Source organism: Procambarus clarkii, chromosome 23 (genome assembly GCF_040958095.1).
Source record: "Procambarus clarkii isolate CNS0578487 chromosome 23, FALCON_Pclarkii_2.0, whole genome shotgun sequence".
Lineage (NCBI taxonomy): Eukaryota > Metazoa > Arthropoda > Malacostraca > Decapoda > Cambaridae > Procambarus > Procambarus clarkii.
In genome coordinates, this window is record NC_091172.1 from 6,177,316 (window position 1) to 6,196,534 (window position 19,219).

General features: G+C 48.0%; 1 protein-coding gene across 2 annotated transcripts in view; it reads left to right on the forward strand.

Annotated features, from left to right (window-relative positions):
• The window catches only part of cactin (cactin, spliceosome C complex subunit), a 175,659-nt gene that overhangs the window by 98,897 nt on the left and 57,543 nt on the right, over nucleotides 1-19,219 (forward strand). For both annotated transcript variants that reach the window (XM_045751642.2, XM_045751643.2), the window contains exon 5: nucleotides 1,647-1,839. In XM_045751642.2, the coding sequence (XP_045607598.2) occupies nucleotides 1,647-1,839 (193 nt within the window). The remainder of the gene's footprint in view (nucleotides 1-1,646; nucleotides 1,840-19,219) is intronic.

A 19,219-nucleotide genomic window follows, 5' to 3' on the forward strand; every position in this document is an offset into this window, starting at 1 on the left:
GCTTCGAAATAATAAAATTAATAAATCATTTAATCAATGGTCATTTAACAGATGATGAGATTATACAAAATGTTACTGGCACTGTTGACGTTCCCAGCACCAGCACAGCCGTACCCAGCACCAGCACAGCCGTACCCAGCACCAGCACAGCCGTACCCAGCACCAGCACAGCCGTACCCAGCACCAGCACAGCCGTACCCAGCACCAGCACAGCCGTACCCAGCACCAGCACAGCCGTACCCAGCACCAGCACAGCCGTACCCAGCACCAGCACAGCCGTACCCAGCACCAGCACAGCCGTACCCAGCACGAGAACAGCCGTACCCAGCACCAGCACAGCCGTACCCAGCACCAGCACAGCCGTACCCAGCACCAGCACAGCCGTACCCAGCACCAGCACAGCTGTACCCAGCACCAGCACAAAAGCAGCTGAAGCCAACACAGCAGCAGCGAGCACCAGCAAAGCTGATGCAAACATCTAAAAACATCGTGTGTGAAGTGAACAATTAGAATAAGTGTTAAATTCAAGTGTGTACATAGTGTTAAAATTAAAATTGCAATAATTCTAATGTACAATAGTTTTCAAGAACTGTATTGTAGTACTCAACATACAGCAAAACCACTTTTAATAATACAGTACCAACGGCTTAATGCACTACAGTACCTATTTACTGTAGAGCATTCACAACTTCACAAAACTTCAAGATGGACATAACTCCAACAATAAGGTAAATACATGAATTACAGAATTTTTAGTAGAGTAGTAAAATATAGGTACAGTAAGTAATATGATACAATGCATTTTTATTGTGTACAAGAAAAAAAAAGACACTGACGCAAACGCCTCTTGAAGGTCACCTCTTGCAACGAATCCAACGCTCCAACGAACTGGGGGTGGTCCCATATAGTACGTTGAATCGAGGTTGTACTGTATAGTGGATTTTTTATTTTTTGTCATTTTTCATTTCTTTTTTTAATGTTCTTATTTTTCAGTGATGGGAACATCAAATCATTTGATGTTCACAATTTTCTGATGGGAACATCAGATCATTTGGGAATGCATCAGACGAGGGAGTGGGGGATGGTGGGGAGGACGAGGGGACAGGGTAGGGGGTAATGGTGGGGAGGACGAGGGGACGGGGGAGTTGGGGATGGTGGAGACGAGGGGACAGGAGAGTTGGGGATGGTGGAGACGAGGGGATGGGGGAGGGAAGAATGGTAGGGAGGACAAGGGGATGGGGGAGGGAAGAATGGTAGGGAGGACAAGGGGATGGGGGGAGTGAGGAGTACAATGGGACAGTAGAGTGGGGAATGGTGGGGAGGACGAGGGGTCGGGGAGAGGAGAATGGCGGGGAGGACATGGGAACGGGGAAGTGGGGACTGGTTGGGAGGATGAAAGGGATGGCGGAGGGGAGGAATGGTGGGTAGGACTGGGGGACAGGGAAAGGTTGCTGTGGCTCAGCAACGCATGTGCGTTGCTGAGCCTTAGCCATGCGTGGCCGGGTACAGCTAGTGATTTAATAAAAATGTTTGTTTTCTCTCAAAGCATTAATTTAAGCTATATATATTTTGTTAAGTGTGTGTAGATATTCAAGTTACAACTGATATTTTTCTTTAAATAATATATACATTGTATTTCAAAACAGGCTTCGTTCACAAATTCGAATTCAGGATGGGCGAGCAAAGCCAATTGATCTGCTTGCTCAGTATGTAAGTTCAGAGGGTGATGTGTCAGCAGTGGACATGCACGAGCCATATACTCATTTGACAGGCCTCACGCTGATGGATCTAGAAGACCTTTTGGAGGATATTAAAGTATACATGCAATTAGAAAAGGAGGTAAGGTAATTTTCTTATTACAGTACTGTATATGATTATAGAACTGATTTGTGTTTACCATTACTGTGAGTGTGACAGTAATTTTGGATACTGTATTATGCTGTACATAAATAGAAAGCAGGGAAACAATTTGTATCAGCTGTTGTTTGATTACTGAATTATGCTACCATGTCTATTTGGTGAGCCCCCAAATTGGCTCCCTGAATCTCAGTTAGAACCTGGTCCTCCCACAGAGGCACAGGGAGTGAGTGACAATTTGCCACACCAATGGGAAAAATCCAGAAAGTCAGCAAAGCATTGCAGACAACTGGAGGGTGCATAGAAAACGAAGCCTGGAAATGCCCAAACAACTCGACAAACAATTCACACAGAGCAAGGGATTCGGTCAGACTAGCTTGAAACTCCTTAGTACTAATTGCCACCACCAGGCGGCCTGGCCTCTACACTTGGCTAACTCCCCATCTCGGTTCTGTTGCTGATGTTTAGATTTCTACCTGCAATGTTTCAGTATGCTTGCCTGGTGGGAAGGCCATGGTTTGCATGTGCTCACAGTTTTCTTCCCTGGGTGCTTGCTAGTGGTATTCTTCCACTGACAGAGTTATCTTGTCTGGTGTGCTAAGGAGTTTGCCCCAGGCTGGGGGCAATCTGTAGGTTGCGCTAAGGCACACTGGGATTCGCATGCTTGTTTATGTGGTGCACCACAGTCACCACTTCTAGCCTGGTTGTTTTAGCTGCTTTGGTGTCTGTGAGCAGCCCGAGTGACTGTGGTTTCTTCTTGGTTAACAGCTTTCAGGCAGTGGTAATTCTATTGCAGGTTTCTGGTGTAATTACCTATTTGGTAATTTCACCAGAGATCTGCAATTATGGGCCATTATGGATCGGTCCGTCAAGCACTGCTCACCGAGTGCAAACTTGATGCATGTTTGTCGCATATGCTATTTGAGAGTGATCATTCTTTCTGCCTCTGCCATGCTGCCTGCTGGTTCAATGACCCAGAGTCCAGAGTTAGGTTTGCTTGAGTTGTTAGGTGTTTGCAACATATTTATTGTCTGGATGATCTATAGTTGGCTCCTATAGTGTTTAGGGACCCAGAATTGGTGGTGTTGTGATCTCCACCTGGATTAAGTCCATGACTCCTCCTCTTCCTTCCTTGCAGGATTGGTTTTTACATGATTTACCTGAGGGCCACTACAACTTGTGGCCTTGATCAGGATGTTGCTGGTGGCTTGTTGAAGGATCCCTCATTTGCCTTGATAATTTTCCAGTTTGATTTTGAAATTCAAAATAGACTTGGCATTTCCTGCTGCAGCAGTATGCAGTTCCATGAATTTATAATCTTGTGGGTGAAAAAGCATTTCCTTTTCTCAGTCCTGCATTGTGGTTTGTCGAGCTTGAAACCATTGCTCCTTGTTTGTGTCTCTAGACCTCGTGAAGAAATTTCACGTTCAACATCCACCAAACTGTTCAGTATTTTAAAAGTTTCAATGAGATCTGCCCTTTCATGCCTGGTTTGCAGTGTTGTTAGCCCTTTAGCCCTGAATCATTCCTGATACGAAAGGTGACTTAACTCTGGAATGATTTATATTTAATGCTGGTTTGTCAAGCATTAGTTCTTTCCTACCTGGTTTTAGCTCTGAAGTGTCTGAGAGTTTTATAGTCAGATCAGGGTTTAGCTCAGCGTGTAGCTAAGCCTTCTTTTATGGGTGGTCCCATCCACGTCAATAGTAGAAGCAGTTGAGCCTTCTGGTTTTGCCGGGGTTTCAGGGCATTCGCTTTTACAACTACACCCTCCCACTCTAGACCTTCTCCTTGGAAAGATGCCTTTCTGTTACTTGGGTTGTGTAAGGATTTTGACTCTGCCTCAGATCCTCCATTGCAGGCTTCCAAGGAGGGTCTGCAGATGCTTGTTCCTTCTGTACTTACCTAATTGTGCTTGCGGGGGTTGAGCTCTGGCTCTTTGGTCCCTCCTCTCAACTGTCAATCAACTAAAGTACAGGTTCCTGAGCCTACTGGGCTCTATCATATCTACACTTGAAACTGTGTATGGAGTCAGCCTCCACCACATCACTTCCTAATGCATTACATTTGTCTACTACTCTGACACTGAAAAAATTCTTTCTAATGTCTCTATGGCTCATTTGGGCACTCAATTTTCACCTGTGTTCCCTAGTGCGTGTGCTCCTTGTGGTAAATAGTTTGTCTTTGTCTACCTTATCAATTCCTCTGAGAATCTTGTATGTGGTGATCATGTCCCCTCTAACTCTTCTGTCTCCCAGTGACGACAGTTCGGGTACTAGTCTGGTGGCAAACCTTTGAACCTTTTCCAGTTTAGTCTTATCCTTGACTAGATATGGACTCCATGCTGGAGCCGCATACTCCAGGATTGGTCTGACATATGTGGTATATAATGTTCTGAAAGATTCCTTACACAAGTTTTTAAAGGCTGTTATTATGTTAGCCAACCTGGCATATGCTGCTGATGTTATCCTCTTGATATGAGCTTCAGGGGACAGGTCTGGCGTGATATCAACCCCCAGGTCTTTCTGTCTCTCTCTGACTCTTGAAGTATTTCATCTCCCAAATGATACCTTGTATCTGGTCTCCTGCTAACTACACCTATCTAAATTACATTGCATTTGCTTGGGGTTAAACTCTAACAACCATTTGTTCAACCATTCCTGCAGCTTGTCCAGGTCTTTTTGAAGCCTCAAGCTGTCCTTTTCTGTCTTATCCTTCTCATAATTTTGGTGTCAGCAAACGTTGAGAGGAATGAGTCTATACCCTCTGGGAGATCATTTACGAATATCAGAAACAGGATAGGTCCGAGTACAGAGCCCTGTGGGACTCCATTGGTGACATCACATCAATCTGAGGTCTCATCCCTCACTGTAACTCTCTACTTCCCATAGCTTAGGTACTCCCTTATCCATTGGAGCACTCTACCAGTTACTCCTGCCTGTTTCTCCAGTTTATGCGCCTTTTATTGGGTACTGTGTCAAAGGCTTTCTGACAGTCCAAAAAAATGCAGTCCGCCCATTCTTCTCTTTCATGCTTAATCTTTGTCACCTGATTGTAGTATTTTATTAAGCCTGTAAGGCAAGATTTACCCTCCTTGAACCCATGTCGATGGGTTGTCACGATCTCCCTTCTCTCCAGATATGTTACTAGGTTTTTTCTCAGGATCTTCTCCATCACCCTGCATGATATACAAGTTATGGACACTGGCCTGTAGTTCAGTGCCTTTTGTCTGTCATCCTTTCTGGGGGGAGCCCCGTCGGCTCCCCGGAGCTATCCAGGCTGAATGGATATGTATAACTTTCTGGCATCAGTCAAAGTGCTAGGAGTTCTTGCCTACCGGGGACCACGAGCCAGAACCTGGCCCCCTCAGAGAGGCACGAGGAGCAATGGCTTATAGAAACCCCTTTGTGATTGGAAGCATTCTATGTCTGCCATCGACCGGGACAGGCACCCAGAAAGGTAGGCGCCCCAAAACAAACCCCTTTTCCGGTGAAATTATTGCTACCGAAAGCCGAACGAGTGGACAAAACTCCCCAAACAAAATTATCAAACTAGCATGACGTCATCGCGTCGCCGCGCCACCGTCTGCGCAACACCCCCCCCCCCCCCCGAGAGGGGGAAGGGGGAGCCCCAGACCCTCTACGCTGGCGATCCAACTGGCAGTTCTTGGCTGATGGGATTACTGGCTGGTCGAGTGCCTCTGGCTCCAGTTTTTGTTTCAGTTCTATGCCTTGTGGTGTGGACTGTCTCTACCGGTGGGGTGTGAGCCAGGAGTAAGATTCCATGGTACTCGGGCTGCATGTGCCTAGGGCAATCTTCCCTAGGTGCCCTGTAAGTACTGCCTTTGGGGCTTGGGGCCACCTTCCACAAGTCACCTTGGGTTCTGCCTCCGCTGTGTCCTTTACTGCTCGGTACTGGGCCGCCCTTGGAGTCGGCTGGGGTTTTGTTTCCCTGGTTTGTCTCTGGGTAGGTGGTAGTTTTCGTCACTGGTAGGGGTGCGGGGTACTGCACAACTAGTTTTCATCATTAATAGCGGCCGGCTCTGTTCCGCCTGGGTACGATGTCCTCTTGCGGGGTTTTTCTTTTGTTTTTGTTTTTGCCTGGTGGGGGGTCTGCCTTTACTATGGTCCCCCTTTCCTGTTCTAGGTGAATTTCTTTCGAATTCTTCTGTTGGCGGTACTCCCCGCTTGGCCCCCGTGAGTGGACACGTCCCGGGGGTTCAGCTTTAGGAGTTCATTGGTAGATTTGGGCGCCGGTTCGCGGTACCCTGCCTGGGCTTCCCTTAGCGTGTACCAAAGGCTAAGAGCCCTGGGAAACCCCACGGGGGCTCCGTGGTCCTCTAGGTGTGTCCCTGGAGTCCCCCTCACGTCCTGCGAGTTTGACGGTTGATCTGTCCCCTAGTCTCAGGGTGATGCTTACCGGTTGTGCCTCCGCCATGGTGCCTGTTGGGTCCTTGTTCTTGTGACCTGGAGTTGTCCGATGATTGTTGTCGGTACGCGCTCCTTCACCCAGGCCACTAGTCTTGATAATCGGGTGCAGGCGGCTGCGGCGTTGCTTGCTGGGTGTGTGTTGCTGCAACGCTCTTGGTTTGCGGCCCCGGATGCCCCGAGGCTGCCCCGTTTTGGTGGTTGGGGTCTGGACTTTGGGGTGGGGGTTGCTTCGGCTCTGGCTCCTAACGCTTCTTGTTCCTCCCCTTCTGTTCTACTCACTTCCTCCCTTGCTTCCTGCTCCGAACCATAGGCGGGTTTCGGGGTTGGGGCGGGGTCTGGTTGGGTTGAGACTCGGGCGGTTTCAGGGGTTTTCCTCTTCCGGGGTGGCAGCGGAAGCATTCGAGTTGGTTCCTCCAGCCATGCTGTATGGGTCTGACCAGTGGGCTCCCTTCATTAGTGTTTGCACGGCTGCCCCGGCTTTTCCTTGTTAACACTTTCGCGCGCCCGGCGAAGGTAAAAAAAAAAAAGCGGTATGTGCGCGCAGCGTTTTTGTAGCTTAAGCGTAAAAACAAAAATGTGTATACTCTTTTTACTCTCCTGACCTTAGTTCTCGAGCTACGTATTTCATTTTGGTACCAACGTGTTCGCAATAAAATTCTCTAGAAGAACATCAGTAAAAAAAGTCACGAAACGTATAGGGATACCAGCACCAAATAAATAACTACGAAGATGACTCGCCATGAGCGCCCAACAGCAACAAAATGTTTTTAACTCTTGGGCTTGTTATCACCTCCACACTTGTCCTACAGCGTTAATTTTGGTATCAATGGACTCGCAATGAAATTCCCAACACGGTGATATGAATATAAACGTAGAATAATGGTCGCGGCCCACCCGCAAGAGTGTGGGAAGTGGTGAAATTGTTACCCGGTATCGGTGACGGGACGACACATGTGCGATACGGCACTTTGAAAGTTTATACTTATTTCACTGTCCTGACATTATTATTCTATGTATGTCATTCATTTTTGTGTCAATGTGTTAGCAATAGAATGTTCTATGAGCCCGTAGGTAAAAAAGATCAACAAAGCGTAAGATAGAATAGCGCCAAATATAAAACAACGCTGGAACATATCAGTGAGCGTCAAACACACACGAAATGTTTTTACTTTTGTTATGTTTGCCAAGGTTATACTTGTTGCACACAGTTATTTTTGGTTGTACATTGATCGGAATAAAATTCCCTAAACAGACATATGCATATAATACATGATATGGGGGAAGCATTACCAGTATAAACGGCTAAAGTCACCCATCTGCAACCCGTTTGGGGCACTCATGCAGACACACGCTACACCCCAAAAAAAATAATCTTTGAAGGTTCGAGTCTACTTATGGCAGTTTATGTGATACAGTGTTCATTCTGGTATCAAAATACAAAATACATTACCAGTATAAACGGCTAAAGTCACCCATCTGCAACCCGTTTGGGACACTCATGCAGACACACGCTACACCCAAAAAAGAATCTATGAAGGTTCGAGTCTACTTATGGCAGTTTATGTGATACAGTGTTCATTCTGGTATCAAAATACTCGTTTCAGTTTGTAGTTCATGCGATTTTCAGAATCAACTGAATCGCTGGAGGTTCAACATTTGAGTCAGAGTCAGAGTCATCTGACAAAACCGTCTCGTCAAATGGCAGTGTGCCAGACATCTCTGGTTCTGATTCGGTTGCTGCTTCAGCTTGAGGTGTTGAAGTGAACAAAGGCCGCCTCACACCAGATGGTCCAGGAGTTTGCATGGCGTCAGCATAGGTAGGACCTGTGTCATCATTTATGTCTGGAGCGTGCCGCAAGTGTTGAGATACTGTTGCTGTTTGAGGCCAATCTTCCGGGTCACAGCACAATAGGGCCCAAATTGCCACCTCGTGGAACTGTAGCAATGTTAGCTTTTTTTGATCAGTTGTGTTGTATTTGTACAAAACAAAGGCATTATGCAAAGCCATTTGCAGGAAATAAAACGTTATCTTTTAGGTCCACTTGTGAGTTTTCCTGGTAAAATGGTAATACCATTTGATCGAAGTGGTCCACACCTTTCATGAACTTATTGTACCATGCAGCCTAGTGGTGAGAAAGAGAGCCTCATGGCGCACAGTTTGAAACAAACCCAAAGTAAATCGGATTAAAATTGAATTTTATACAAATATTTTTTTCAGGACATTTTATGTCCACATCGCGGAAGCGGGTAGGCGAAACAGGACTCCAGGTGATGTCCTGATCCACACAACGTGTTAAGCTGCGGCTTTGGGGGTGCGGCTCGGCCCTGGGTCATGCCGTAGAGGTTCCCGGGGTTAGGGAGGGGTTGCCTGGGGGGCCTCGGCCCCGTTTGCCACTCTTGGGTCCTTGTACCTTTGGTGTGGGGCTGGCAGTTCCTCAGTGGGGTTGTTCCTTCCCTCTGTGTTCCTGTTGTTTTCGGGTATACCCCTCCCTGGGTTTCGGTTCCGTGTTCCTTCGGGTTCGTCGGTCCCGTCGTTCCTGGGGGTGTGTTTCACCCCCTTTTTCCTTACTCTTTTCGCTCTTATGTCGCGATGCTGTTCACAAAAGAAAGAAAAAAAAAGTGTTCAGGTAAGGTGCATCCATACAAGGTGTGAAACAACATCGATGGATTTCTATATTGACCTAGTACATGCCTAAACCGCTTTGTATCGTTGTCCCTGCGTGTTCATTGGTCAGGGGTGCTTTGTCATGGTTCTCGTTGGTTTGCGAGTCTCTTCGTACCTTCCAATATTATTGGAACGTCTGTTGATTTTCGATGTGGTTTCCATCGGGTCTTTTGTTGGCCTTGTTGGTTTCCTTCCATCATCTGTTTTCTTTCGCTTCGTTTTCGCCTTGTTTTCGCGTCGTCTCTACTTCCAGTTTCGGCGTTCTTTGTCTTCGTTCCGCACGCCTTCCTGGTGTTTGTACGATGTCTTTACGTTGTGTGTACGATTTGTGTCCGCCTTGTGTACGAGCCACGCCTCCCGGTGGACGGGTGCGTTTCGTACCTCATGTGCTGGGGCCGCTGTGTGCGTTTTGTTTGCGGGCGGTATGCTCGTTTCTCGTGGTTTTCTACGGCTTCTTGCTCGTTTCTCCCTCCATTCGTGGCCCTCTGGATGCTGAGGGTGTTTTGAATTATATCTGGGGGTGTCACTTTGTTCTCCCTCTGTACTGCTTCGTCTTCTGTAGGGCGCGCACCTCTGGCCGTATTCTCCTTCAACCTCGCATTTTATTCAGGTAAGGGTACATACTATGCCTACTGCCTCGAGTATGCATGGCTTTCGGGCACACCTTTAGCGCTGCTCCTGGTATGATACTTGGCTCGCCTGTGTTGTGGCACGGTCGTGTGTCTGCTCTGCAGGTGAGGTTGTCTTGTCTGGAGCTTCTGTCGGCCTAGTGCTGGTTCTCACTTTTGGTGGGGTGCTTGCCTAGTCGTGCTTGCGGGGGTTGACTCTGGCTCTTGGGCCCCGCTTCTCCTGTCAGTTGACGATTGTGCAGTTTCCTGAGCCTTCTGGGCTCTGTCTTCACGTTTGCTCCTGTGGGTGGCGTCTGTCTCCTCCACATGGCTTTTTGGTGCTTTTCGCTTCCTTTCCCCTCTGACATTAATCAGGTTCTTTTAGTGTCTGTGGCTCCTTTGGGTCCTCACTACCTCCTGTGTCCCCTTGTGTGTACAAACATACGGACATAAGTACAGTGGACCTGCGGAGGACCTATTGGCCCGTGCGAGGTAGCTTCTGTTTCTTACCATCCATTCCCACTCACATACATGTCCAACCCGCCCTTGCACCAATCATGGGGCCCCACCATCACGTTACATGGCATTGGTTCCGCGAGCCACTCCGCCACCCTTGTTCACAGTTCCATCCTTGTTTACTCTTCCCCGCTTGGCGAGATTGCGTCAATGGCTCCTGACTGGGGTGTTTGGTGTGGTGTTTGGTCGCCTTGCATGTGTCTTTAGTGCCTTTTTTGTCCATCTTTTGTTCTTTGTTGTCCTGTGGGGCTCTGCCCCGCATTTTGGTGCTTTTGTTTTCGTTGTCGACCCCTGGGTTTTTTCCCTGTCTGGACACTTTCCTTGCCTATCTTCAGTGCCTGACTGCACCCTGCTGTCCGTAAGGTCCCTCAGGTATGTACGCGCTCCTCTACACATTTTGTGGTTGGTCGTGTACGTTACTTCCCGGCTGCTCCTTGGGCCGTATTCGTGGTTTCCTTACTTATTACCGTTTTTCCTCCTCATGCTACACTTTTTTGTGTCTGGGTCAGTGCTTCTTGGTTTTCCTGTTTGGTGCTCCGGTGGGCCTCTGTCCATGTTCCATGTCCTGCTTTTGGACTTTTCCGGTGTTCCGTTTTGGTACCGAGTTCCTGCGATTTCTGTGTGGTTTTCTGCAGGCTTCGGGTTGCGCTGTCTGTGGGGGGGGGGGTGGACTTTTCGGTCTGCCGCTCCTGCTTTCCTGGTTCCTTTTCTTGGAACCGGGTTTGCTGGGTTCCGGACTGGGTGTTTTTGCTTTCCTGCCGGTTCTCGTCCTCGGTAGTTATCCTCATGGATGCCTCGGGGATGCGTGTCTCATTCTTCCCTGCAAGAGCTGGGTATGTTGCTCCTTTGGGTTGCGTGGTTGCTGTTTTTAGCTTCGCGTTTTGTGAATGTGAACACAGGTCCCAAGTTATTGGGACCAGGTTATTGGTCTCCCACCTGCGTGTTTCGTCTCGGGGGGGGGAAGTGTGTGGTTTTCCTATCATTGCGAAGGGTCCTTCGGTCTTTGATAGGGTTGGCTTGTATTCCCTTCGGGGTTGTTCTGGGACCGTCGTCTGGGATTGTCCTGTCACCTCATGTTGGGTGGTGCTGGCAGAGCCGCGCCTGCTTGCGTTCAGTGTTGCGGTTCCTTCTGCTCCATTCCACTTGCTGTCCTGGGCGTTGTTCCCCTCTGGCCTGCTCTTGAGTTTTGGGGCCGTCCTGGTCGTTGGCCTGGGTGGTCTTTTTCTTCTCGTTTTGGTCTTTGTTTTGTCTCTGGTTTTGGTTGTTCAGTTAGGACGTGTGGTATCCGCCTCCCGGTTCCCTGTTTTACTTATCTTTGGGGAGGTAGCTCCGGGGAGCCGACGGGGCTCCCCCCAGAAAACCAGCGTTGAATGTAATGAAACGCCATTTTCTGGGTGAGTCCCCGGAGACTCCCCGGCATCCCGCCCTCCCTCCGGTCGGCGGCATTTTTCGCGTATTTGACATCCAGCCTAAGAACTGCCAGTTGGATCGCCAGCGTGGAGGGTCTGGGGCTCCCCCTTCCCCCTCTCGGGGAGGGGGGGGGGTTGCGCAGACGGTGGCGTGGCAACGTGATGACGTCATGCTAGTTTAATCATTTTGTTTGGGGAGTTTTGTCCACTCGTTCGGCTTTCGGTAGCAATAATTTCACCAGAATAGGGGTTTGTTTTGGGGCGCCCACCTTTCTGGGTGCCTGTCCCGGTTGATGGCAGACATAGAATGCTTCCAATCACAAAGGGGTTTCTATAGGCCATTGCTCCTCGTGCTTCTCTGAGGGGGCCAGGTTCTGGCTCATGGTCCCTGGTAGGCAAGAACTCCTAGCACTTTGACTGATGCCAGAAAGTTATACATATCCATTCAGCCTGGATAGCTCCGGGGAGCCTCCGGGACTCACCCAGAAAATGGCGTTTCATTACATTCAACGCTAGTTTTTTTAATATTGGGACTACATTAGCCGTCTTCAATATTTCTGGTAGGTCTCCCATTTCCAGTGACCTACTATATACTACGGAGAGTGGCAAGCAAAGCGCTCCTTCACACTCTTTCAATACCCATGGTGAGATTCCGTCTGGGCCAACAGCCTTTCTCACATCCAGATCCAACAGGTGCCTCTTGACCTCATCTCCTGTATTTTCAAACCCTTCCAAGGCTGCCTGGTTTACTGCCACCTCTCCTAGCGCAGTGACTTCTCCTTGTTCTATTGTAAAGACCTCCTGGAACCTTTTGTTGAGTTCTTCACACACCTCTTTGTCATTCTCTGTGTACCTGTCCATACCCGTTCTAAGTTTCATCACCTGTTCCTTCACTGCTGTTTTCCTCCTGATGTGACTGTGTAGTAGCTTTGGTTTAGTCTTGGCTTTATTAGCTATATCACTTTCATACTTTTTCTCAGCTTCTCTTCTCACACTAATATACTTGTTCCTGGTTCTCTGGTATCTATCTCCACTGTATGGTGTTCTGTTATTTCGGAAGTTCTTCCACGCTCTTTTGTTTAGTTCCTTTGCTTTCATACATGCCCTATTAAACCACGGATTCTTCTTTTGCTTCTCGTTTTTTTCCTGTCGGGTCGGGATAAACCTGCTTACTGCCTCCTGACACTTTTGGGTGACATAGTCCATCATGTCTTGTACGGACTTAGTTGTGAGTTCCGTGTCCCATGGTATATCCCCTAGGAATTTTCTCATCTCATAATTTCCCTTTTGGTACGCATCCCTTCGTTCCCAGTTCTTTTTTTGGGGGAGATAATTCCTAGCTCTACCAGGTACTCAAAGATCAATACACTGTATTGATCAAAGATCAAGAACACCTGATGGTAAGATAATTAATGTTTGAAAACCCTCAAGATATTGACATAATAGCATTGCAGCTCTGGAATCAAGATGATAAGCTGATAATTTTAAATGCCTACAGCACACCAGCAAGCAACACATGGACAAAGGAAGAACTGGATGACAAACGAGAGGGCCTCATAATGGTCATGAGAGTGATTACGGTGAGAGCTGACAAAGATAAATCTCGATTGATGGTACTGGGGGACTTCTACTTTAAGGCAATAGACTGGGAAGCCTACAAGGCAAGAACAGAGGACATTTGGACAGGCAGATTTGTAAACCTCATCTTGGAGACATTCATGTATCAACACATCAAGCAGGCCACAAGAATGAGGGAAGGGGATGTTCCATCAGTACTGGATCTGGTATTCACCAGGAAAGCAGGAAAGAAGTAGTAGTAGTATTTGACATCCAGTACCTTACCTTGAGGTTACTTTGAGGTGCTTCCGGGGCTTAGCGTCCCCGCGGCCCGGTCGTCGACCAGGCCTCCTGGTTGCTGGACTGATCAACCAGGCTGTTGGACGCGGCCGCTCGCAGCCTGACGTATGAGTCACAGCCTGGTTGATCAGGTATCCTTTGGAGGTGCTTATCCAGTTCTCTCTTGAACACTGTGAGGGGATTGCCAGTTATGCCCCTTATGTGTAGCGGAAGCGTGTTGAACAGTCTCGGGCCTCTGATGTTGATAGAGTTCTCTCTCAGAGTACCTGTTGCACCTCCGCTTTTCAACGGGGGTATTCTGCACATCTTGCCATGTCTTCTGGTCTCATGTGATGTTATTTCTGTGTGCAGGTTTGGGACCAGCCCCTCTAATATTTTCCACCTTCCTCCCTTGGGAAAGAGTGATCACATCCTCTTGGACATCAAATACGCTATGCAATATAATCTAGTAGAGAATGGGGACAGTGAAACAGTTGTTAAACTCGATATGAAGAGAGGATGCTATGGGGAACTTTGAAATTTTTTCTTGGGTATAATTGGACAGACTTGTTGCTAGGCAAGGAAGTAAATGAGATGTATGCCAAATTTTGCACAATATATGATGAAGCCACATAAACATTCATACCAAAACAGACATGCAGACCTGGGAAAGAGGGTTGGTTCAACAGAAAGAGGGCCAGAGATCAAAAGACACAAGCATTGAATCATTATAGAAAGAGGCCAAACCCCCAAACATACCAGCGATACAAAGCTGCAAGAAACTACTACACGTCAGTAAGGAGAGAGGCAGAAAGGAACTTTGAGAACGGTATAGCAGACAAATGTAAATCAGATCCAGGCCTTTTCTATAAATTCATTAATAGCAAGCTGCATGTAAAGGATAATATTCAGAGTTTGAAAATGGGGTACAGATACACGGAAAATGAAAAACAAATGTGTGAAACATTAAACGAAAAGTTCTGAAGTGTGTTTGTACAAAATGAGATCTTCAGAGAACCAGACACAATAAGAATTCCAGAGAACAACATAGAGCGTATAGAGGTGTCTAGAGATGAAGTGGAAAATATGCTAAAGGAGCTAAGTAAGAACAAAGCAGTTGGTCCAGATTGAGTTTCACCATGGGTTCTGAGAGAATCTGCATCTGAGCTCAGCATTCCACTTCACCTGATCTTTCAGGCATCCCTGTGTACAGGAATCGTAGCAGAAGTGTGGAAAAAGGCTAACATATTTCCAGTTTACAAAAGTGGCAGCAGGGAAGACCCCTCAATTATAGACCTGTATCACTGACAAGTGTAATAGTGAGAGTATTGGAAAAAATAATAAAAACTAAATGGGTAGAACACCTTGAGAGAAAGTTATTATATCAGACAGACAGTATGGTTTTCGATCTGGAAGATCCTGTGTATCGAATTTACTCAGTTTCTATGATCGAGCCACAGAGACTTTACAGGAAAGAGATGGTTGGGTTGACTGCATCTATCTAGACCTAAAAAAGGCTTTCGACAGAGTTCCACATTTCCAGAGCAAGAGGTTGCTCTGGAAACTGGAAAATATCGGAGGGGTGATAGGTAAGCTTCTAACTTGGATGAAAAATTTCCTGACTGATAGAAAAATGAGGGCAGTAATCAAAGGCAATGAATTGGACTGGAGAAATTTCACAAGTGGAGTACCACAGGGTTCAGTTCTTGCACCGGTGATTTTCATTGTCTACGTAAATGATCTATCAGTTGGTATACAGAATTATATGAACATGTTTGCTGATGATGCTAAGATAATAGAAGGATAAGAAACTTAGATGATTGTCATGCCCTTCAAGAAGACCTGGACAAAATAAGTATATGGAGCATCACTTGGCAAATGGAATTTAATGTGAATAAATGCCATGTTATGGAATGTGGAATAGGAGAATTTAGACCCCACACAACCTTTAAATTATGTGAGAAATCTTTAAAGAATTCTGATAAAGAAAGAGATCTAGGGGTGGTTCTAGATAGAAAACTATCACCTGAGGACCACATAAAGAATGTTGTGCGAGGAGCATATGCCACACACTTTCTAACTTCAGAATTGCTTTTAAATACATGGACGCGAAATATTAAAGAAATTGTTCACGACTTTTGTTAGGCCAAAGCTAGAATATGCAGCGGTTGTGTGGTGCCCATATCTTAAAAAGCGCACATCAACAAACTGGAAAAGGTGCAAAGACATGCTACTAAGTGGCTCCCAGAACTGAAGGGCAAGAGCTACAAGGAGAGGTTAGAGGCATTAAATATGCGAAAACTAGAAGACAGAAGAAAAAGAGGTGATATGATCACTACGTACAAAATAGTAACAGGAATTGGTAATATCGATAGGGAAGATTTCCAGATACCTGGAACTTCAAGAACAAGAGGTCATAGATTTAAACTAACTGAACAAAGATGCTGAAGAAATATAAGAAAATTCACTTTCGCAAACAGAGTGGTAGATGGTTGGAACATGTTAAGTGAGAAGGTGGTGGAGGCCAAAACCGTTAGTTGCTTCAAAGCGTTATATGACAAAGAGTGCTGGGTAGACGGGACACCACGAGCATAGCTCACATCCTGTAACTACACTTAGGTAATTTCTGTGATCACTCATTCCCAAGAGGGGTTCCAACTTCCCTTATATCTGACTCATTTAGGGTAAATATCAGATCCTCCATGTCCTCCATGTGGGTTGTCCAATATCCGGCCCGCCATGTGGGTCTCTGTTCTCCCAATCTATCTTCCTGTGGTTAAAGTCTCTCATAATTAGTAGTCTGGATCTGTACCTGCTAGCTACAGAAGCGGCTTTCTCTTTATTATATTGATGGTGGCCATGTTGTTTCTATCAATATTCCTGTCTGGGTCTTCTGTTGTTTGGTGGAGGGTTATATATGATTACTGCTATAATTTTTTGTCCTCCAATTGCTATGGTACCTGTTATGTAGTCACTGAAATCTTCACAGCCCTGTACAACCATCTCTTCAAAGTTCCAGCCTTTTCTTATCAGCAAAGCTTCACCTCCTCCTCCTCTCCCTTCTCTCTCTTTTTTCTCACTACATAGTAATCCTGTGGAAACACTGCATTTGTTATGGTTTTCGTTAGCTTTGTTTCTGTGAGTGCTATTATATCTGGGTTTTCTTCTAGTGCCCATTCTCTAAGTTCACTTGTTTTATTTGTAATCCCATCAATGTTAGAGTACTTTGCCTTGAAGCTCATTTTTTTATGTTCCCTTTCTTGTCTCCTTCTTGGTGAGCATTCTGCTGGTGGAGGAAACTGTTTAATGGGTGTGAAGATCTGTGCGGTGGTTAACATAGTCTCAGTGGATTCTGGGGTGGGGGTGGGGGGTTCAAGGGAAGGGGGACAGGTAGGGTATGGGGTAAGGAGGTAGGGAGGACATGGAGGATATGGGGTGAGGGGGGGATGAGAAGGGATAGTGAGGGGGTATGGGATGAAGGGAAAGAGGGGGATGGGGGGGGCAGGGAGAGGGGGACATGTGGGAATGGGGGAGGAGTCACAGGGCCGGAATGGGGTGGGAGGGGGAGGGAGGGCTGAGTGAGCATTTGAGTGGGGCCGGTACGGTGAGGGGTAGAGATTTTCTTATCCCCCTTCCCTGTATGAGTATGATTTGGGTTCGGCTCCTCCCCGGGTTTGGTTCCGGGCTCCTTTGGGTACCTCGGCTCTGTCTTTCCAGAGGTTTTCTACTTCCCGTATCTCCGTGAAGGTGGCTCGGGAAGCTCTTGCTGCATACCTCTTGCGAGACCCGGTTATGCCTCTGTGATGGATCCGTCCTCGTTTGAGTTCGGTTCTTCTTCCTGTTTTTGGGTGCATTTGGAGGTTCCGGAGTCTTCCTGGCTGGCAGACTGCCATATCTTGTCGTTGGGGGGACGTGGCATGGGTTCTGTCGGACTCGCATGCTTCATTGGTGGGAACTTCTACTTTTATGCAGAAGTTCATAACCTGGGGGCTGAGTTTGAGCACCTTAATTAATGCGTACTTGTTCGCTCCGGTGCTTTCTCGAGATGTTGGCCTTTTCCAGCTTCTCGTGCAGGTTCCCCTTCTTTCGGCTTCGTTGGTTGCGGAGGAGTTGCGCGCCTGTGGGCATTTGGCTTCGGTTTTATGTTTCTTTTCCCTTCTCGAGCTGTCTTCTGCCTGGCTAGAGGAGGATGTGGAAGCGTTGAGTGAAGGGCCTTCGTCTGGGGCACTGACTTCGGCAGCTAGGGCATCGGTCGCACTGTTGAAGCTCTTTGCGCCGATCCAGAAGGAAGCGGTGTCTCTTTTTTGCTTCTCGCCTCGCGTGCCATCAGGCTGTGCTCGCCCTCTCTTTGGAATCTGCTTGGGCCCTGGCTCTTAGGTTCTCTTCTCCGTTTTGTCCATTGCTGTTTGCAGAGACTGCGGTCTCTCAGTTTCTGCAAGCGGCTTCGTCTAGTTGTCGTCCTATGGCAGACTTGTTGATTCTTCGAGGCGGTTGTTCTCGGCAGTTTCGGAGGGGTCGTGCCAGGGTTCTGGGTTCTGCTGGTCGAGGTGGGCCATTGGTGCCAGTTTCTGAGCCATTGTTCCCTTCGGGGCCAGCGGGGTCTGGTTGCCCCGTTGACGGGTAGATAGGGGAAAGGCTCGCTCTGTTTGCTCACGCTTGGTCCCACGATTTATGGGCCTTTTCAGTCGTGTCATCTGGCCTGCGGTAGCGTTGGGCAACTCATCCTCCTTTGGGGGGTTCGTGGCTAAAAGGGCAGGTTTCTTCTCCTGTGCTTCGTCAAGTCATCTTGGAGTGGGTAAGCTTGGGCGTGGTCGAAACGACTCCGTCCTTCAGGTGGGTTTCCCGTCTGTTTGCAGTGCCGAAACGGGACTGTGCGGATCTGAGGTTCATTCTGGACTTGTTCCATCTGAACCCCTGGATTCCTTTCCCCTCCTTTTGGATGACTACTCTGTCTCAGGTCCGGCTTCTGTTGGAGCCGGGTGCCTGGATGGTGTCCCTGGACCTCAAGGACACCTATTGGCACGTTCCTATTCATCTGGGGTTCAGGGACTGGTTAGGTTTCGTGGTGGGGCGTCATGCTTATCGTTTTCGATGACTACTTCTTGGCTTGAATCTGGCACCTCGCGTTTTCACGCGTCTGACCCGGGTTGTGGTGACCCATCTGCGTCGTCTCTCGGCTTGGGCTTTGTGACCAGTGCTCACCAGGCCGGCCAGGGACGGTCCTTCGGTCGGGCTCACAGCTTGGTTCGGGAGTTCGCGGCAGTCTGGTTCGCGCTTCGGAGGGTTCGGGTCGCTCGGGGATCGACCATTCGCCTCCATTCAGACTGTACTCTAGTGGTTCATTGCCTGAACCACGGGGTTTTCTGGGGGGAGCCCCTACGGCTCCCTGGAGCTTATCGGGCTAATGTGTGTTATGTTAGACCGGGACATTAGCTATGGAGTTCAGACCTACCAGGGACCAGCGCCAGAACCTGGCCCCTTCAGAGAGGTTTCAGGGAGCAATGGCCCTGGAAAACCCCATATAGTTGGGGGTTTTCCTTATCTGCCATCGACCGGGGTTAGGCACCCAGAAAGGTAGGCGTAACAAAACAAACCCCACATGGTAAAAAACTACAACAAAAACCGAACAGAGAGGTAGAAAACTCCCTACAATCCCAAGGAAAACAATCAAACAATCAATTTACTGCCGCGCCGGTCGTCCGCGCAGCCCTCCCCTCCCCGGGAGGGGGAGGGGGGGGGGCCCCGGACCTCACCGCGCCGGCTGCCGTCAGTTCGCAAGCTAGTGTCAACCGGGATAGACGCTTCTCTGGCCTCAAATTCCTTGGCGGTGTTTGCCTCGTGTGGCGTTCTCTGCTGTTGTCGTGGTGTGCGGTGGCCAGGAGTACTTCATCAGTGCCG